General features: G+C 41.3%; 1 protein-coding gene across 1 annotated transcript in view; it reads right to left on the reverse strand.

Moving 5' to 3' along the window:
• PRKCH (protein kinase C eta) overlaps positions 1 to 19,689 on the reverse strand; it is a 476,631-nt gene that overhangs the window by 219,303 nt on the left and 237,639 nt on the right. The window contains exon 6 of the mRNA XM_053697294.1: positions 13,520 to 13,649. Coding sequence (XP_053553269.1) covers positions 13,520 to 13,649 — 130 coding nt within the window. The remainder of the gene's footprint in view (positions 1 to 13,519; positions 13,650 to 19,689) is intronic.

Below are 19,689 nucleotides of genomic sequence, written 5' to 3' on the forward strand. Positions count from 1 at the left end.
AGCGTTCAATCTCCAAGCAGTCAGACGTAGAGAAACTAGATTTGGATGCTTGAACGGACCCTGTATTAGAAGGTCCTGCCTCATTGGCAGAGTCCATGGTGGGACAGATGACATGTCCACTAGGTCTACATACCAAGTCCTGTGTGGCCACGCAGACGCTATCAAAATCACCGACGCCTTCTCCTGCTTGATTCTGGCGATCAGACGAGGGAGAAGAGGAAACGGTGGGAAAACATAAGCCAGATTGAAGGACCAAGGCGCTGCTAGAGCATCTATCAATACCGCCTTGGGGTCCCTGGACCTGGATCCGTAGAGAGGAAGTTTGGTGTTCTGACGGGACGCCATCAGATCCAACTCTGGAGTGCCCCATAGCTGAGTCAGCTGGGCAAATACCTCCGGGTGGAGTTCCCACTCCCCCGGGTGAAAAGTCTGACGACTCAGAAAATCCGCCTCCCAGTTGTCTACTCCTGGGATGTGAATTGCTGAGAGATGGCAGGAGTGATCCTCCACCCACCTGATTATTTTGGTTACTTCCTTCATTGCTAGGGAACTCTTTGTCCCCCCCTGATGATTGATGTAAGCTACAGTCGTGATGTTGTCCGACTGAAATATGATGAATTTGGCCGCAGCTAGTTGAGGCCATGCCTGAAGTGCGTTGAATATTGCCCTCAGTTCCAGAATGTTTATCGGGAGAAGAGATTCTTCCCGAGACCATAAGCCCTGAGCTTTCAGGGAGTCCCAGACCGCACCCCAGCCTAACAGACTGGCGTCGGTCGTTACAATGATCCACTCTGGCCTGCGGAAACATATTCCCTGGGACAGGTGATCCTGAGACAACCACCAGAGAAGAGAATCTCTGGTCTCTTGTTCCAACTTTATTTGAGGAGACAAATCTGCATAATCCCCATTCCACTGTTTGAGCATGCATAGTTGCAGTGGTCTGAGATGTATCAGAGCAAAAGGGACTATGTCCATTGCTGCTACCATTAATCCGATTGCCTCCATGCACTGAGCTACAGATGGCCGAGGAATGGAATGAAGAACTCGGCAAGTAGTTAAAAGTTTTAACTTTCTGACCTCCGTCAGAAATATTTTCATTTCTACCGAATCTATGAGAGTTCCCAGGAAGGGAACCCTTGTAAGTGGGGATAGAGAACTCTTTTTGACGTTCACCTTCCACCCGTGAGACCTCAGAAAGGTCAATACAATCTCCGTGTGAGACTTGGCTCATTGAAAAGACGGCACCTGAATTAAGATGTCGTCCAAATAAGGCGCCACTGCTATGCCCCGCGGTCTTAGAACCGCCAGAAGGGACCCGAGCACCTTTGTGAAAATTCTGGGAGCAGTGGCTAAACCGAATGGAAGAGCTACGAACTGGTAATGCTTGTCTAGAAAAGCGAACCTGAGGAACTGATGATGATCTTTGTGGATAGGGATATGCAGGTACGCATCCTTTAGATCCACGGTAGTCATATATTGACCTTCCTGGATCATAGGTAAGATTGTCCGAATGGTCTCCATCTTGAATGATGGGACTCTGAGGAATTTGTTTAGAATTTTTAGAATTGGTCTGAAAGTTCCTTCTTTCTTGGGAACCACAAACAGGTTTGAGTAAAAACCCAGTCCTTGTTCTGCAATTGGAACTGGGTATATCACTCCCATCGTATGTAGATCTTCTACACAGAGTAAGAACGCCTCTTTCTTTGTCTGGTCAGTAGACAGAGGAGAAATGTGGAACCTTCCCCTTGGAGGGGAGTCCTTGAATTCTAGAAGATATCCCTGGGTAACAATCTCTAATGCCCAGGGATCGTGAACATCTCTTGCCCAAGCCTGAGCGAAGAGAGAGAGTCTTCCCCCTACTAGATCCGGTCCCGGATCGGGGGCTACCCCTTCATGCTGTCTTGGTAGTAGCTGCAGGCTTTTTGGCCTGTTTACCCTTGTTCCGGCCCTGGTAAGGCTTCCAGGTTGCCTTGGGCTGTGAAGCGTTACCCTCTTGCTTTGCAGCTGTAGAGGCTGAAGCGGGACCGCTCCTGAAGTTACGAAAGGAACGAAAATTAGCTTTGTTTTTAGCCCTAAAGGGCTTGTCCTGAGGGAGAGCATGGCCCTTTCCCCCGGTGATTCTGAAATAATCTCTTTCAATTCTGGCCCGAAAAGTGTCTTTCTTTTGAAAGGGATATTTAATAATTTGGACTTTGACGACACATAGGCCGACCATGACTTGAGCCAAAGCGCTCTGCGCGCCATAATGGCGAAACCTGAATTTTTTGCCGCTAACTTAGCTAATTGCAAAGCGGCATCTGTGATAAAAGAATTAGCCAGCTTTAGAGCCTTAATTCTATCCATAATTTCGTCATATGAGGTCTCCGTCTGGAGCGACTCCTCCAGCGCCTCAAACCAGAAAGCCGCTGCAGTAGTTACAGGAATAATGCAGGCAATAGGTTGGAGAAGGAAACCTTGTTGAACAAAAATTTTCTTTAGTAAACTTTCTAACTTTTTATCCATAGGATCTTTAAAGGCACAACTGTCTTCGATTGGTATGGTTGTGTGCTTAGCAAGTGTAGAAACAGCCCCCTCTACCTTAGGGACCGTCTGCCACGAGTCCCGCCTGGGGTCAGTTATGGGGAACATTTTCTTAAAAATAGGGGAGGGAACAAAAGGGACACCTGGTCTATCCCACTCCCTAGAAACAATATCCACAACCCTTTTAGGGATCGGAAACGCATCAGTGTATACAGGGACCTCTAGGTACTTGTCCATTTTACACAATTTCTCTGGAACCACCATAGGGTCACAATCATCCAGAGTGGCTAATACCTCCCTAAGCAATACGCGGAGGTGTTCCAATTTAAATTTAAACGCTAATGAATCTGACTCTGCCTGATGAGAAACCTTTCCTGAGTCGGAAATTTCTCCCTCAGACATCAAATCCCTCACCCCCACTTCAGAGTGTTGTGAGGGTACATCAGATAAGGCTACCAAAGCTTCAGACTGCTCATAATCTGTTCTTAAAACAGAGCTATCGCGCTTTGCAGGAAAAACTGGCAGTTTGGATAGAAAGGCCGCAAGGGAATTATCCATGACTGTCGCTAGTTGTTGCAATGTAATAGGGGCAGACGCACTAGAGGTACTAGGCATCGCTTGAGCGGGCGTAACTGGTTGTGACACATGGGGAGAGGTAGACGGACTATCCTCATTACCTTCAGTCTGAGAATCATCTAGGGTCACACTTTTAAGTGCAACAATATGACCTTTAAAGTGTATAGACATATTAGTGCAATTGGGACACATTCTGAGAGGGGGTTACACCATGGCTTCTAAACACATTGAACAAGGATTTTCCTTAGTGTCAGACATGTTTAACAGACTAGTATTATACACAAGCAGGCTTGGAAAACACTTTAATCAAATAAAAAACACAATTTGAAAAAACGTTACTGTGCCTTTAAGAAATAAAAAGAGCACACAATTTTACAAAACAGTGAAAAATGCACCAATCCTTATGAAATTTTCACAGTATGTACCTAAGGCTTTAATATGATTGCACCACAAGTGTCAGAACGATTAACTCCTTAATGCCCAAACCGGAGCAGCCTAAAGCCAACAACCGGTTAATTAACTACAGTACCTTGCCACAGCTTACTGCTGTGGCCCTACCTGCCCTTAGGGATCAGTTTTGGGGAAATAAAGCTTCTTTTAAGTCCTCAACCAGCAGCTGGACCCTCCATGTGAAGCAGCATGAAACTGTATTTCAATACTAACTGCGCATCTGAGGCGCGAAATTAGGCCCCTCCCACTCCAGAGTTGTAAGGCCTACCAAAATCACTTCTAGGTGACTAAATTTATGCCATGTGGAAAGTAACCCCAGAAAAACACTCCAAAGTGCTTAAAAAGTGTCTCCAACGAGTATTTCTTAAAATAAATAATCGATTGCCCTGCATTAGTGTCAACCAGCCTATTTAGCCCTGTTAAGTAAGCATTCAATTCTATACTAAGTCTCAGAACATAGCTTACCCTCCCCACATGGGGATCTTGTCAGTCTTCTAGCATTATCTCAGTCTTGTCTAGAAATAAATGACTGAACATACCTCATTGCAGTCAAGCCTGCAAACTGTTCCCCCCAACTGAAGTTTTCTGGTACTCCTCAGTCCTGTGTGGGAACAGCAGTGGATTTTAGTTACAACATGCTAAAATCATTTTCCTCTCAGCAGAATTCTTCATCACTTTTCTGCTAGAGAGTAAATAGTACAAACCGGTACCATTTAAAAATAAACTTTTGATTGAAGATATAAAACTACAAATCTAACACCACATTCACTTTACCCTCCCGTAGAGAGACCCTAGTGCTTAGAGCCGGCAAAGAGAATGACTGGGGGGTGGAGCTAGAGGGGGAGCTATATGGACAGCTCTGCTGTGTGCTCTCTTTGCCACTTCCTGTAGGGAATTAGAATATCCCACAAGTAAAGGATGAATCCGTGGACTGGATACACCTTGCAAGAGAAATCCCATAGTCCTAACTGCAAAGTCTCATACCCAATTGTAAAGTCCCATACCTAACTGTAAAGTCTCATACCTAACTGCAAAGTCTTATTCCTAACTGTAAAGTCTCATACCTAGTCCTATATACCTAACTGTAAATTCCCATACCTAACTGTAAAGTCCCATACCTAACTGTAAAGTCCCATACCTAACTGTAAAGTCCCATACCTAACTGTAAAGTCTCATACCTAACTGCAAAGTCTTATTCCTAACTGTAAAGTCTTATTCCTAACTGTAAAGTCTCATACCTAGTCCTATTTACCTAACTGTAAATTCCCATACCTAACTGTAAAGTCCTATACCTAAATGTAAAGTCCCATACCTAAATGTAAAGTCCCATACCTAAATGTAAAGTCCCATACCTAAATGTAAAGTTCCATACCTAACTGTAAAGTCCCATACCTAACTGCAAAGTCTCATACCTTACTGTAAAGTCTCATACCTTACTGTAAAGTCCCATAGTCGTAACTGTAAAGTCTCATTCCTAACTGTAAAGTCTCATTCCTAACTGTAAAGTCCCATACCTAAGTGTAAAGTCCCATAGTCATAACCGTAAAGTCTCATTCCTAACTGTAAAGTCCCATAGTCGTAACTGTAAAGTCTCATTCCTAACTGTAAAGTCCCATACCTAACTGTAAAGTCCCATACCTAACTGTAAAGTCCCATACCTAACTGTAAAGTCCCATACCTAACTGTAAAGTCCCATAGTCCTAACTGCAAAGTCTCACACCTAACTGCAAAGTCTCATACCTAACTGCAAAGTCCCATAGTCGTAACCGTAAAGTCTCATTCCTAACTGTAAAGTCCCATAGTCCTAACTGCAAAGTCTCACACCAAACTGCAAAGTCCCATATCTAACTGTAAAGTCCCATAGCCCTAACTGTATAGTCCCATAGTCCTAACTGTAAAGTTTCATATCTAACTGCAAAGTCTCATTCCTATCTGTAAAGTCGCATACCTAACTGTAAAGTCTCATACTTGGGTATGGGAATTTACAGTTAGGTATATAGGACTAAGTATGAGACTTTACAGTTAGGTATGCTACTTTACAGATAGGAATGAGACTTTGCAGTTAGGTATGAAACTTTACAGTTAGGACTATGGGACTTTACAGTTATGTATAGGACTTTACAGTTAGGTATGGTAATTTACAGTTAGGTATATAGGACTAACTGTAAAGTCCCATACCTAAATGTAAAGTCCCATACCTAACTGTAAAGTCCCATACCTAACTGTAAAGTCCCATACCTAACTGTAAAGTCTCATACCTAACTGTAAAGTCCCATACCTTACTGTAAAGTCCCATACCTTACTGTAAAGTCTCATACCTATCTGTAAAGTTATATACCGAACTGTAAAGTCTGATCACTAAAAGTAAGGCCACAAATCTAACTGTAAAGTCCCATACTTATCTGTAAAGTCCCATCTCTAACAGTAAAGCCTCATATCTAAATGTAAAGTCTCATATCTAACACTGGGTGTAACTGTTGAAGAGTTATGGAATTTTTTCATACTTCTATGATTATTTGTAGTTACTTATCAGGCTTATGTGGTAAGACTGTATATTCCTTTTATAAAGTTTACAGTAAGATAAAGGAATTGTCTAATTTTATAGCTTCATATTATTATTATCATTTATTTATATAGCGCCTGCAAAATTCTGTAGCGCTCAATTAAGGGATAAATTTACTTTGGTCATGTGTGTTTTAATGACAAACACTACACTTTCATGGAAAGGAGATACATTTAAACAAAGACAAAGTGAAAGAGGTATATTTGCTGACATTTTCATTTTAGAATTGAGCATTTTATCTGAACCATAAACATTTAATTTTGACTTCCATATCTCTCTAACCTCTTAGTTGGCACAGAGGACAATGTGCTGCAACCCCTTAGTCTAATATTATAGCACTTATGGCTACTAGATGTTCCCAAGTTATGAAAACTGTTCTATACACTGATGCACATAACATATATTATTATTACTATTATTTTGTTTTCTACAATATATTATTTTAGGAACTAATCTAACAGAAAGAGAAATATGTCAACCCACGGGTGTATTAAAATTTCACAGTAAAAAAGCTATTTTTAGCAAGGGTAGATCACCCTGTTATACAGCTGTATGGGGTAAGATCACATTATACAGCTGTATGGGGGTAGGTGACCTTGATATACAGCTGTATGGGGTTAGATCACAATGATATACAGCTGTATGGGGTTAGATCACACTGATATACAGCTGTATGGGGTTAGATCACAATGTTATACAGCTGTATGGGGTTAGATCACAATGTTATACAGCTGTATGGGGTTAGATCACATTGTTATACAGCTGTATGGGGTTAGATCCCAATGATATACAGCTGTATGGGGTTAGATCACATTGTTATACAGCTGTATGGGGTTAGATCACAATGTTATACAGCTGTATGGGGTTAGATCACAATGTTATACAGCTGTATGGGGTAAGATCACATTATACAGCTGTATGGGGGTAGGTGACCTTGATATACAGCTGTATGGGGTAGATCACACTGATATACAGCTGTATGGGGTTAGATCACAATGTTATACAGCTGTATGGGGTTAGATCCCAATGATATACAGCTGTATGGGGTAGATCACAATGAAATACAGCTGTATGGGGTTAGAACACAATGATATACAGCTGTATGGGGTTAGATCACAATGATATACAGCTGTATGGGGGTAGATCACAATGATATACAGCTGTATGGGGGTAGATCACAATGATATACAGCTGTATGGGGGTAGATCACAATGATATACAGCTGTATGGGGGTAGATCACAATGATATACAGCTGTATGGGGTTAGATCACAATGTTATACAGCTGTATGGGGATAGATCACAATGATATACAGCTGTATGGGGGTTAGATCACAATGATATACAGCTGTATGGGGGTTAGATCACAATGATATACAGCTGTATGGGGTTAGATCCTCTGTTACACAGCTGTATGGGGTTAGATCCTCTGTTACACAGCTGTATGGGGTTAGATCACAATGATATACAGCTGTATGGGGTTAGATCACAATGTTATACAGCTGTATGGGGATAGATCACAATGATATACAGCTGTATGGGGTTAGATCACAATGTTATACAGCTGTATGGGGATAGATCACAATGATATACAGCTGTATGGGGGTTAGATCACAATGATATACAGCTGTATGGGGGTTAGATCACAATGTTATACAGCTGTATGGGGTTAGATCACAATGATATACAGCTGTATGGGGTTAGATCACAATGTTATACAGCTGTATGGGGTTAGATCCTCTGTTACACAGCTGTATGGGGTTAGATCACAATGATATACAGCTGTATGGGGTTAGATCACAATGATATACAGCTGTATGGGGTTAGATCACAATGTTATACAGCTGTATGGGGGTAGATCACAATGTTATACAGCTGTATGGGGTTAGATCACAATGATATACAGCTGTATGGGGTTAGATCACAATGATATACCGCTGTATGGGGGTAGATAACTCTATTAAACAGTTGTATGGGGGTAGATCACAATGATATACAGCTGTATGGGGGTTAGATCACAATGATAAACAGCTGTATGGGGTTAGATCACAATGATATACAGATGTATGGGGTTAGATCACCCTGTTATACAGCTGTATGGGGGATAGATCACAATGATATACAGCTGTATGGGGGTTAGATCACAATTATATACAGCTTTATGGGGTTAGATCACAATGTTATACAGCTGTATGGGGTTAGATCACAATGTTATACAGCTGTATGAGGGTTAGATCACAATTATATACAGCTGTATGGGGTTAGATCACAATGATATACAGCTGTATGGGGTTAGATCACAATGATATACAGCTGTATGGGGTTAGATCACAATGATATACAGCTGTATGGGGTTAGATCACAATGATTTACAGCTGTATGGGGGTTAGATCACAATGATATACCGCTGCATGGGGGTAGATAACTCTATTAAACAGTTGTATGGGGGTAGATCACAATGATATACAGCTGTATGGGGGTTAGATCACAATGTTATACAGCTGCATGGGGTTAGATCACAATGATAAACAGCTGTATGGGGTTAGATCACAATGATATACAGATGTATGGGGTTAGATCACCCTGTTATACAGCTGTATGGGGGATAGATCACAATGATATACAGCTGTATGGGGGTTAGATCACAATGATATACAGCTGTATGGGGGTTAGATCACAATGATATAAAGCTGTATGGGGGTAGATCACAATGATATACAGCTGTATGGGGGTAGATCACAATGATATACAGCTGTATGGGGGTAGATCACAATGATATACAGCTGTATGGGGGTAGATCACAATGATATACAGCTGTATGGGGTTGGATCACAATGATATACAGCTGTATGGGGGTTAGATCACAATGATATACAGCTGTATGGGGTTAGATCACAATGTTATACAGCTGTATGGGGTTAGATCCTCTGTTACACAGCTGTATGGGGTTAGATCACAATGATATACAGCTGTATGGGGTTAGATCACAATGATATACCGCTGTATGGGGGTAGATAACTCTATTAAACAGTTGTATGGGGGTAGATCACAATGATATACAGCTGTATGGGGGTTAGATCACAATGATAAACAGCTGTATGGGGTTAGATCACAATGATATACAGATGTATGGGGTTAGATCACCCTGTTATACAGCTGTATGGGGGATAGATCACAATGATATACAGCTGTATGGGGGTTAGATCACAATTATATACAGCTGTATGGGGTTAGATCACAATGTTATACAGCTGTATGAGGGTTAGATCACAATTATATACAGCTGTATGGGGTTAGATCACAATGATATACAGCTGTATGGGGTTAGATCACAATGTTATACAGCTGTATGGGGTTAGATCCTCTGTTACACAGCTGTATGGGGTTAGATCACAATGATATACAGCTGTATGGGGTTAGATCACAATGATATACAGCTGTATGGGGTTAGATCACAATGATTTACAGCTGTATGGGGGTTAGATCACAATGATATACCGCTGCATGGGGGTAGATAACTCTATTAAACAGTTGTATGGGGGTAGATCACAATGATATACAGCTGTATGGGGGTTAGATCACAATGATAAACAGCTGTATGGGGTTAGATCACAATGATATACAGATGTATGGGGTTAGATCACAATGATATACAGCTGTATGGGGGATAGATCACAATGATATACAGCTGTATGGGGGTTAGATCACAATGTTATACAGCTGTATGGGGTTAGATCACAATTATATACAGCTGTATGGGGTTAGATCACAATGATAAACAGCTGTATGGGGGTTAGATCACAATGATATACAGCTGTATGGGGGTTAGATCACAATGATATAAAGCTGTATGGGGTAGATCACAATGATATACAGCTGTATGGGGTTAGATCACAATGTTATACAGCTGTATGGGGGTAGATCACAATGATATAAAGCTGTATGGGGATAGATCACAATGATATACAGCTGTATGGGGGATAGATCACAATGATATACAGCTGTATGGGGGTTAGATCACAATGATATACAGCTGTATGGGGGATAGATCACAATGATATACAGCTGTATGGGGGATAGATCACAATGATATACAGCTGTATGGGGGATAGATCACAATGATATACAGCTGTATGGGGGTTAGATCACAATGATATACAGCTGTATGGGGTTAGATCACAATGTTATACAGCTGTATGGGGTTAGATCCTCTGTTACACAGCTGTATGGGGTTAGATCACAATGATATACAGCTGTATGGGGTTAGATCACAATGATATACAGCTGTATGGGGTTAGATCACAATGATTTACAGCTGTATGGGGGTTAGATCACAATGATATACCGCTGCATGGGGGTAGATAACTCTATTAAACAGTTGTATGGGGGTAGATCACAATGATATACAGCTGTATGGGGGTTAGATCACAATGATAAACAGCTGTATGGGGTTAGATCACAATGATATACAGATGTATGGGGTTAGATCACCCTGTTATACAGCTGTATGGGGGATAGATCACAATGATATACAGCTGTATGGGGGTTAGATCACAATGTTATACAGCTGTATGGGGTTAGATCACAATTATATACAGCTGTATGGGGTTAGATCACAATGATAAACAGCTGTATGGGGGTTAGATCACAATGATATACAGCTGTATGGGGGTTAGATCACAATGATATAAAGCTGTATGGGGTAGATCACAATGATATACAGCTGTATGGGGTTAGATCACAATGTTATACAGCTGTATGGGGGTAGATCACAATGATATAAAGCTGTATGGGGATAGATCACAATGATATACAGCTGTATGGGGGATAGATCACAATGATATACAGCTGTATGGGGGATAGATCACAATGATATACAGCTGTATGGGGGATAGATCACAATGATATACAGCTGTATGGGGGATAGATCACAATGATATACAGCTGTATGGGGGATAGATCACAATGATATACAGCTGTATGGGGGTTAGATCACAATGATATACAGCTGTATGGGGGATAGATCACAATGATATACAGCTGTATGGGGGATAGATCACAATGATATACAGCTGTATGGGGGTTAGATCACAATGATAAATAGCTGTATGGGGTTAGATCACAATGATATACAGCTGTATGGGGTTAGATCACAATGTTATACAGCTGTATGGGGTTAGATCACAATGTTATACAGCTGTATGGGGGTTAGATCACAATGTTATACAGCTGTATGGGGGTTAGATCACAATGATAAATAGCTGTATGGGGTTAGATCACAATGATATACAGCTGTATGGGGTTAGATCACAATGTTATACAGCTGTATGGGGTTAGATCACAATGTTATACAGCTGTATGGGGGTTAGATCACAATGATATACAGCTGTATGGGGTTAGATCACAATGTTATACAGCTGTATGGGGTTAGATCACAATGTTATACAGCTGTATGGGGTTAGATCACAATGTTATACAGCTGTATGGGGGTTAGATCACAATGATATACAGCTGTATGGGGGTTAGATCACAATGATATACAGCTGTATGGGGATAGATCACAATGATATACAGCTGTATGGGGTTAGATCACAATGTTATACAGCTGTATGGGGTTAGAGCACAATGATATACAGCTGTATGGGGTTAGATCACAATGTTATACAGCTGTATGGGGTTAGATCACAATGTTATACAGCTGTATGGGGATAGATCACAATGTTATACAGCTGTATGGGGTTAGATCACAATGATATACAGCTGTATGGGGATAGATCACAATGTTATACAGCTGTATGGGGTTAGATCACAATGTTATACAGCTGTATGGGGTTAGATCACAATGATATACAGCTGTATGGGGTTAGATCACAATGATATACAGCTGTATGGGGTTAGATCACAATGTTATACAGCTGCATGGGGTTAGATCACAATGTTATACAGCTGTATGGGGATAGATCACAATGTTATACAGCTGTATGGGGTTAGATCACAATGATATACAGCTGTATGGGGATAGATCACAATGTTATACAGCTGTATGGGGTTAGATCACAATGTTATACAGCTGTATGGGGTTAGATCACAATGATATACAGCTGTATGGGGTTAGATCACAATGATATACAGCTGTATGGGGTTAGATCACAATCTTATACAGCTGCATGGGGTTAGATCACAATGATATACAGCTGTATGGGGTTAGATCACAATGATATACAGCTGTATGGGGTTAGATCACAATGATATACAGCTGTATGGGGTTAGATCACAATGATATACAGCTGTATGGGGTTAGATCACAATGTTATACAGCTGTATGGGGTTAGATCACAATGTTATACAGCTGTATGGGGTTAGATCACAATGATATACAGCTGTATGGGGTTAGATCACAATGTTATACAGCTGTATGGGGTTAGATCACAATGTTATACAGCTGTATGGGGTTAGATCACAATGTTATACAGCTGTATGGGGATAGATCACAATGTTATACAGCTGTATGGGGGTAGATAACCCTGATATACAGCTGGCTGAGGATAAAACTTTTCCTCATTAGCATGTCTTACCCAGAATTCTTTGCTGCATTGGAAACAATGTATCCAGAGGGTTTTTGTGGGAAAATCAAGCCTTCTAACTTGCTTACATTTGTTAATGGGCTACACAATGAGTTATTCTCTCTACACAGTTTTTAGATAGATTTTTCTCATTGTTTTGGATGTTTTCATGTTATTGTTCTATTAACATTTATTTAATTTGTCTAATGCTTCCGGACTTGCTGGAGACTGAGCCACTAACAGAAGTAATCTATTGTTACACACGGTCACCTGAGACTCATTCTGATCTGTATTTGTATCATTTGTTTTGTACCCAGCTTCTAATGTCTGTCTCTTTTTTTTTTTTTTTTAGTAAGACAAGTTGCAGAAATATTAATCACGTACAACTGGTCTGAAGTCTAGTAAACTTACATGTTAACCTACATAACGTGCATTCATCTGACAAATCATTTATAATGGGAATTGGCAAATTAAACAGCAAATACATACTAGATAGAATGGTGTAAAATGACATTAATTATTGTTTAAATATTACAGACGTGTAAAGTTTTAATTTCCATAACTTATTAAACAGCAATCTCTCGGGTGAGGCCAGTTGGGAGCAAATTTAAATGAGTAACCATAGTGAGCAAACAAGGGCAGTGTAGAATATAACAGAAGTCTACACATTCAATTCTCTTGGGAATTAGGAATTTTCAGTCTGATTACAGGAAATTGAAATATATTGCAAACATTTTTTACTCAGCATAAATAAATACGTGTTCCATGACTCTTTATGCAGAACATGTATGTTTAGGTAACAAATCGTGTGTGTATGTTAGACTGCTGTGTGCATAGTGAGTTCTTACTTTTACACTGAAGTCCTTGCTTCACGAGCCCCCAGAGCAGAGATCCACAGTGATCACAAAATGTCGGCACTTTGTAATTGTGATCTCGGAACTTGTGCGGTAAATTGATCCCGAACCTCTGTTCATAAATCTATTGAAAGAAATCAATAAGATGCTGTTATTTGCCGCAACCCGGCTGGGAACAGAGGGGCATTATCTAAACAGAAATAATTAGTATCCAGCTTTTTAATAAAGCTGTGCCATCTGTGCCAGTCTCAGAACACACAGAGACTCTGATTGGTGCGTATGTATTCCAGTCTCAGAACACATAGAGACTCTGATTGGTGCGCATGTATTCCAGTCTCAGAACACATGGAGACTCTGATTGGTGCGTATGTATTGCAGTCTCAGAACACACTGAGACTCTGATTGGTGCGTATGTATGCCAGTCTCAGAACACACAGAGACTCTGATTGATGAGTATGCATTCCAGTCTCAGAACACATAGAGACTCTGATTGGTGCGTATGTATTGCAGTCTCAGAACACACAGAGACTCTGATTGGTGCGTATGTATGCCAGTCTCAGAACACACAGAGACTCTGATTGGTGCGTATCTATGCCAGTCTCAGAACACAGAGACTCTGATTGGTGCACATTTATCCGCCACTAAAGCCAGTGCAGAAACAGACTAATCACAGACTATGTATGCACAAAGATCTGTAGATATTTGTTGACTTCAGTGTATAAATAGGACATCTGGCTGAATCACATAAAGCTACCGGTAAATGTTTTAACGAAAAAAAAAGATGTTGGGGACAACAGTTCTATTTCCATTAAAAAGCACATGTAGTTACAATAAGTGAAGCTAAAAATAGTTTAGTAAGAAGTGTAAGCAATTCACATTGAACTGAAGCAGGCAGGCAGCATATGTATATCTGTAAATTAGTTCATGAGTGGCAGGTAGCTCATCTTAAAGGGACATGAAACACCAACATTTACTTAATATTTTAAATAGACCAGACAATTACCTAGCAGCTCAGGAGTGTGCACATGTTTGGCTCATTATGTGACAGGACAGCAGTTTTGCAAGAATGCTTTTAACAATGTTATCTGTTGTGAAAATACTGCAGCCATCTAGTGCTCAAAACATCTGCCATATATTTTGTCAGATACGTGCACATTTATACCTAGGTATCTCTTCAACTAAGAATACCATGAGAATAAAGAAAGTTTGCTTTAAAAAGGAAATTTATATTTACCTGATAAATTTATTTCTTGTACGATGCGATGAGTCCACGGATTTCATCCTTACTTATGGGATTATGCCTCCTGTTTAGCAGGAAGTGGCAAAGAGCACCACAGCAGAGCTGTACATATAGCTCCTCCCTTCCCTCCCACCTCCAGTCATTCGACCGAAGTTAGGAAGAGAAAGGAAAAGCCAAGGTGCAGAGGTGACTGAAGTTTAACAAAAATAAAAATAATAAAAACCTGTCTTATAAAAACAGGGTGGGCCGTGGACTCGTCGTATTGTAAAAGAAATAAATTTATCAGGTAAATATAAATTTCCTTTTCTTTTACAAGATACGACGAGTCCACGGACTTCATCCTTACTTATGGGATACAATACCAAAGCTATAGGACACGGATGAAAGGGAGGGACAAGACAGGAACCTAAACCGAAGGCACCACTGCTTGAAGAACCTTTCTCCCAAAAATAGCCTCAGAAGAAGCAAAAGTATAAAATTTGTAAAATTTGGAAAAAGTGTGAAGAGACGACCAAGTTGCAGCCTTGCAAATCTGTTCAACAGAAGCATCGTTTTTAAATGCCCATGAGGAAGCCACAGCCCTAGTAGAATGAGCCGTAATTCTTTCAGGAGTCTCATATGCTAGACGGATGATACTCTTCAGCCAAAAAGAAAGAGGTAGCCGTAGCTTTCTGGCCCCTACGCTTTCCAGAGAAAACAACAAATAATGAAGATGATTGACGAAATTCTTTAGTTGCCTGTAAGTAAAACTTCAGGGCACGGACCACGTCCAAGTTATGCAACAAACGCTCCTTCTTAGAAGAAGGATTAGGACATAATGAAGGAACAACAATTTCCTGATTAATATTCTTATTAGAAACAACCTTAGGAAGGAAACCAGGTTTGGTACGTAAAAGCACCTTATCAGCATGGAAGATAAGTTAAGGCTAGTCACATTGTAACGCTGAAAGCTCAGAAACTCTACGAGCAGAAAAAATAGCGACCAAAAACAACACCTTCCAAGATAACAACTTAATATCTATGGAATGCATGGGTTCAAACGGAACCCCTTGAAGAACATTAAGAACTAAATTCAAACTCCAGGGTGGAGAAATTGGTCTAAACACAGGCTAATTCTGGATAGAGCCTGACAAAAAGACTGAACGTCTGGAACATCTGCCAAACGTTTGTGTAATAAAATTGACAAAGAAGAGATTTGTCCCTTTAAGGAACTAGCTGATAATCATTTCTCCAACCCTTCTTGGAGAAAAGACAGAATTCTGGGAAACCTGACTCTACTCCATGAGTAGCCCTTGGATTCGCACCAATAAAGATATTTACACCATATCTTATGGTAAATCTTTCTAGTAACAGGCTTACGTGCCTGAATCAAAATATCATTGACCGAATCAGAGAACCCCCGCTTAGATAGAATCAAGCGTTCAATCTCCAAGCAGTCAGTTGCAGAGAAACTAGATTTGGGTGTTGGAAGGGTCCCTGAATTAGAAGGTCCTGCCTCAATGGAAGTTTCCACGGTGGCAGAGAAGACATGTCCACTAGATCGGCATACCAAGTCCTGCGAGGCCACGCAGGTGCGATTAGAATTACTGAAGCCCTGTCCTGTTTGATCCGAGCAATCACCCGGGGACGGAGAGCAAACGGTGGAAACACATAAGCTAGGTTGAACGACCAAGGCACTGCCAAGGCATCTATCAGTTCGGCCTGAGGATCCCTTGACCTGGATCCGTATCTTGGGAGCTTGGCATTCTGACGAGACGCCATCAGATCCAATTCCGGTCTGCCCCATCTGAGAATCAGGGTGGCAAAGACCTCCGGATGTAGTTCCTACTCCACGGATGAAACGTCTGTCTGCATAAAATGTCCGCTTCCCAGTTGTCCACTCCTGGGATGTAGATTGCTGACAGATAACAAGAGTGAGCCTTCACCCACTGAATTATCTTGGATACTTCTGTCATCGCTAAGGAACTTCTTTTTCCTCCCTGATGATTGATGTAAGCTACAGTCGTGATGTTGACCGACTGAAAACGGATGAATTTGGCGGAAGCCAACTGAGGCCAAGCCTGAAGCACATTGAATATTGCTCTCAATTCCAGAATATTGATTGGAAGAAGAGACTCTGACAGAGTCCACACACCCTGAGCCTTCAGGGAATTCCAGACTGCACACCAACCTAGTAGGCTTGCGTCCGTTGTCACTATCACCCATGAGGGCCTGCGGAAGCACGTCCTTTGGGACAGATGATCCAGCAACAACCACCAAAGAAGAGAGTCTCTTGTCTCCTGATCCAGATCTATCTGAGGAGACAAATTCCCATAATCTCCATTCCACTGCCTGAGCATGCTCAGTTGTAGCGGTCTTAGATGAAAACGAGCAAATGGAATGATGTTCATTGCCGCCACCATCAATCCTATTACCTCCATGCACTGAGCCACTAATGGCCTAGGATTGGACTGAAGGGCTCGGCATGTATTCAGAATCTTTAACTTTCTGACCTCTGTCAAGAAAATTTTCATGGATATGGAATTTATCAGAGTTCCCAAGAAGGGAACCCGTGTCTGCGGAAGTAGTGAACTCTTCTAGATTCACCTTCCACCCGTGAGTCCTCAGAAAGGACAGAACCATGTCTGTATGAGACTTTGTCAGATGGTAAGACGACACCTGGATCAGAATATCCTGGGTGCTGTGGCCACCCCGAAGGGAAGAGCCATAAACTGAAAATGTTTGCCCAAGAAGCCAAACCTTAGGTACTGATGATGATCCTTGTGGATAGGAATATGAAGGTATGCATCCTTCAAGTACACGGTAGTCATATATTGACCCTCCTGGATCATTGGTAAAATTGTTTGAATAGTCTCCATCTTGAAGGATGGGACTCTGAGAAACTTGTTTAGACTCTTGAGATCTAAAATGGGTCTGAACGTTCCCTCTTTTTTGGGAACCACGAAAAGATTTGAGTAAAACTCCTGCCCCTTTTCCAGTATTGGAACGGGACGAATTACTCCCATAGTAGAGAGGTCTCTTACACAGCGTAAGAACGCCTCTCTTTTTATCTGGTCTACAGATAATCATGAAAGAAGAAACCTCCCCCTTGGGAGAGAATTTTTGAATTCCAGTTGATACCCTTGGGACACGATTTCCAGTGTCCAGGGGTCCTGAACATCTCTTACCCAAGCCTGGGCAAAAAGAGAAAGTCTGCCCCCTACTGGATCCGGTCCCGGATCGGAGGCCACACCTTCATGCTGTCTTGGGAGCAGCAGTGGGCTTCTTGGGTTGTTTACCTTTGTTCCAAGGTCTCCAGACAGTCTTGGCTTGCGCATAATTCCCTTCCTGTTTAGCGGAAGAAGAAGCGGGGACTCCTTTGAAGTTCCGAAAGGAACGAAAATTATTTAGTTTACCCCTCAGTTTAGCTGCTTTATCCTGAGGTAGGAGATGACCCTTAACTCCCGTAATGTCAGAAATAATTTCTTTCAAGTCAGGCCTGAATAGGGTTTTCCCTTTGAAAGGAATAGTAAAAAGCTTTGGCATAGATGATACATCAGCAGACCAAGATTTTAACCATAACGCTCTAAGCACTAAAATGGCAAATCTGGCATTCTTAGCCACCAACTTGGCAATCTGAAAGGCGGCGTCCGTAATAAAAGAATTATCCAGCTTCAGCGCCTTAATTCTATCCAGAATTTCCTCCAAAGGAGTCTCAGTCTTAAGAGACTCTTCTAAGGCGTCAAACCAGAAAGCCGCCGCAGTGGTAACTGGTACAATGCAGCCTGTCGGTTGTAAAAGGAAACCCTGATGAATAAATAACTTTTTTAGAAGACCCTCCAATTTCTTATCCATAGGGTCTTTGAAAGCACAACTGTCCTCAATAGGAATAGTTGTACGCTTAGCCAGGGTAGATATAGATCCCTCCACCTTAGGGACTGTTTGCCAAGAGTCCCGAATAGTGTCAGATATGGGATACATTTTCTTAAAATTAAGAGAAGGTGAGAACGGGATACCCGGTCTTTCCCATTCCCGTGTAATAATATCCGAGATTCTCTTAGGAACTGGAAAAACATCAGAGTAAGTAGGCACCTCTAAGTATTTGTCCATCTTACACAATTTCTCTGGTGGTACCACAATTGAGTCACAGTCGTCCAGAGTCGCTAAAACCTCCCGAAGCAATAGGCGGAGGTGTTCAAGCTTAAATCTAAAGGACATGACGTCCGCGTCTGTCTGAGGCAACACATTTCCTGAATCAGAAAGTTCCCCCTCAGACAGAAGTTCCCTGACCCCCAAATCAGATACCTGTGAGGGTACATCAGAAATAGCCATCAAAGCATAAGAAGTCGCAGGAATCAGAGAGGGCTCTGTCCTACTGCGTTTGCCCTGTAACACTGGCAGCTTAGATAAAACCTCTGTAAGGGTAGATGACATAACTGCAGCCATATCCTGCAGAGTAAAAGAAGTAGACGCGGTTGAAGAACCCGGCGTCGCTTGGGTGGGCGTTAGAGGTTGTGATGCATGGGGAGAGAGTAGTGGCATACCCTGATTCTCCTCAGACTGAGAATCATCCTTAGACACACTTTCCTTAAAGAAAATCTGCCCTTTACATTGTAAGGCCCTTTCAGTACATGAGGGACAAAAAGTAAGAGGAGGTTCCACAATGGCATCTAAACACATAGAACAAGTAGTTTCCTCAAGTTCATACATGTTAAACAGACTAGCAATAGCAATAATAGTCGTTCCTTATTTAGAATATTGAGCTCTGAAGTCAAATTACATAGACAAAAAATTTGTACTAAAAAGTGTACTGCGCCTTTAAATAATAAAAGCGTAACAATTTTTCTGTTATCTTTAAAACAGCGTTTTTGTTAATAAAAGCTGTTCTAATGTGCCCAATATATCTTAACTGTATTGCATCAACTTGCTTAGATATATAACAGGC

Source organism: Bombina bombina, chromosome 1 (genome assembly GCF_027579735.1).
Source record: "Bombina bombina isolate aBomBom1 chromosome 1, aBomBom1.pri, whole genome shotgun sequence".
Lineage (NCBI taxonomy): Eukaryota > Metazoa > Chordata > Amphibia > Anura > Bombinatoridae > Bombina > Bombina bombina.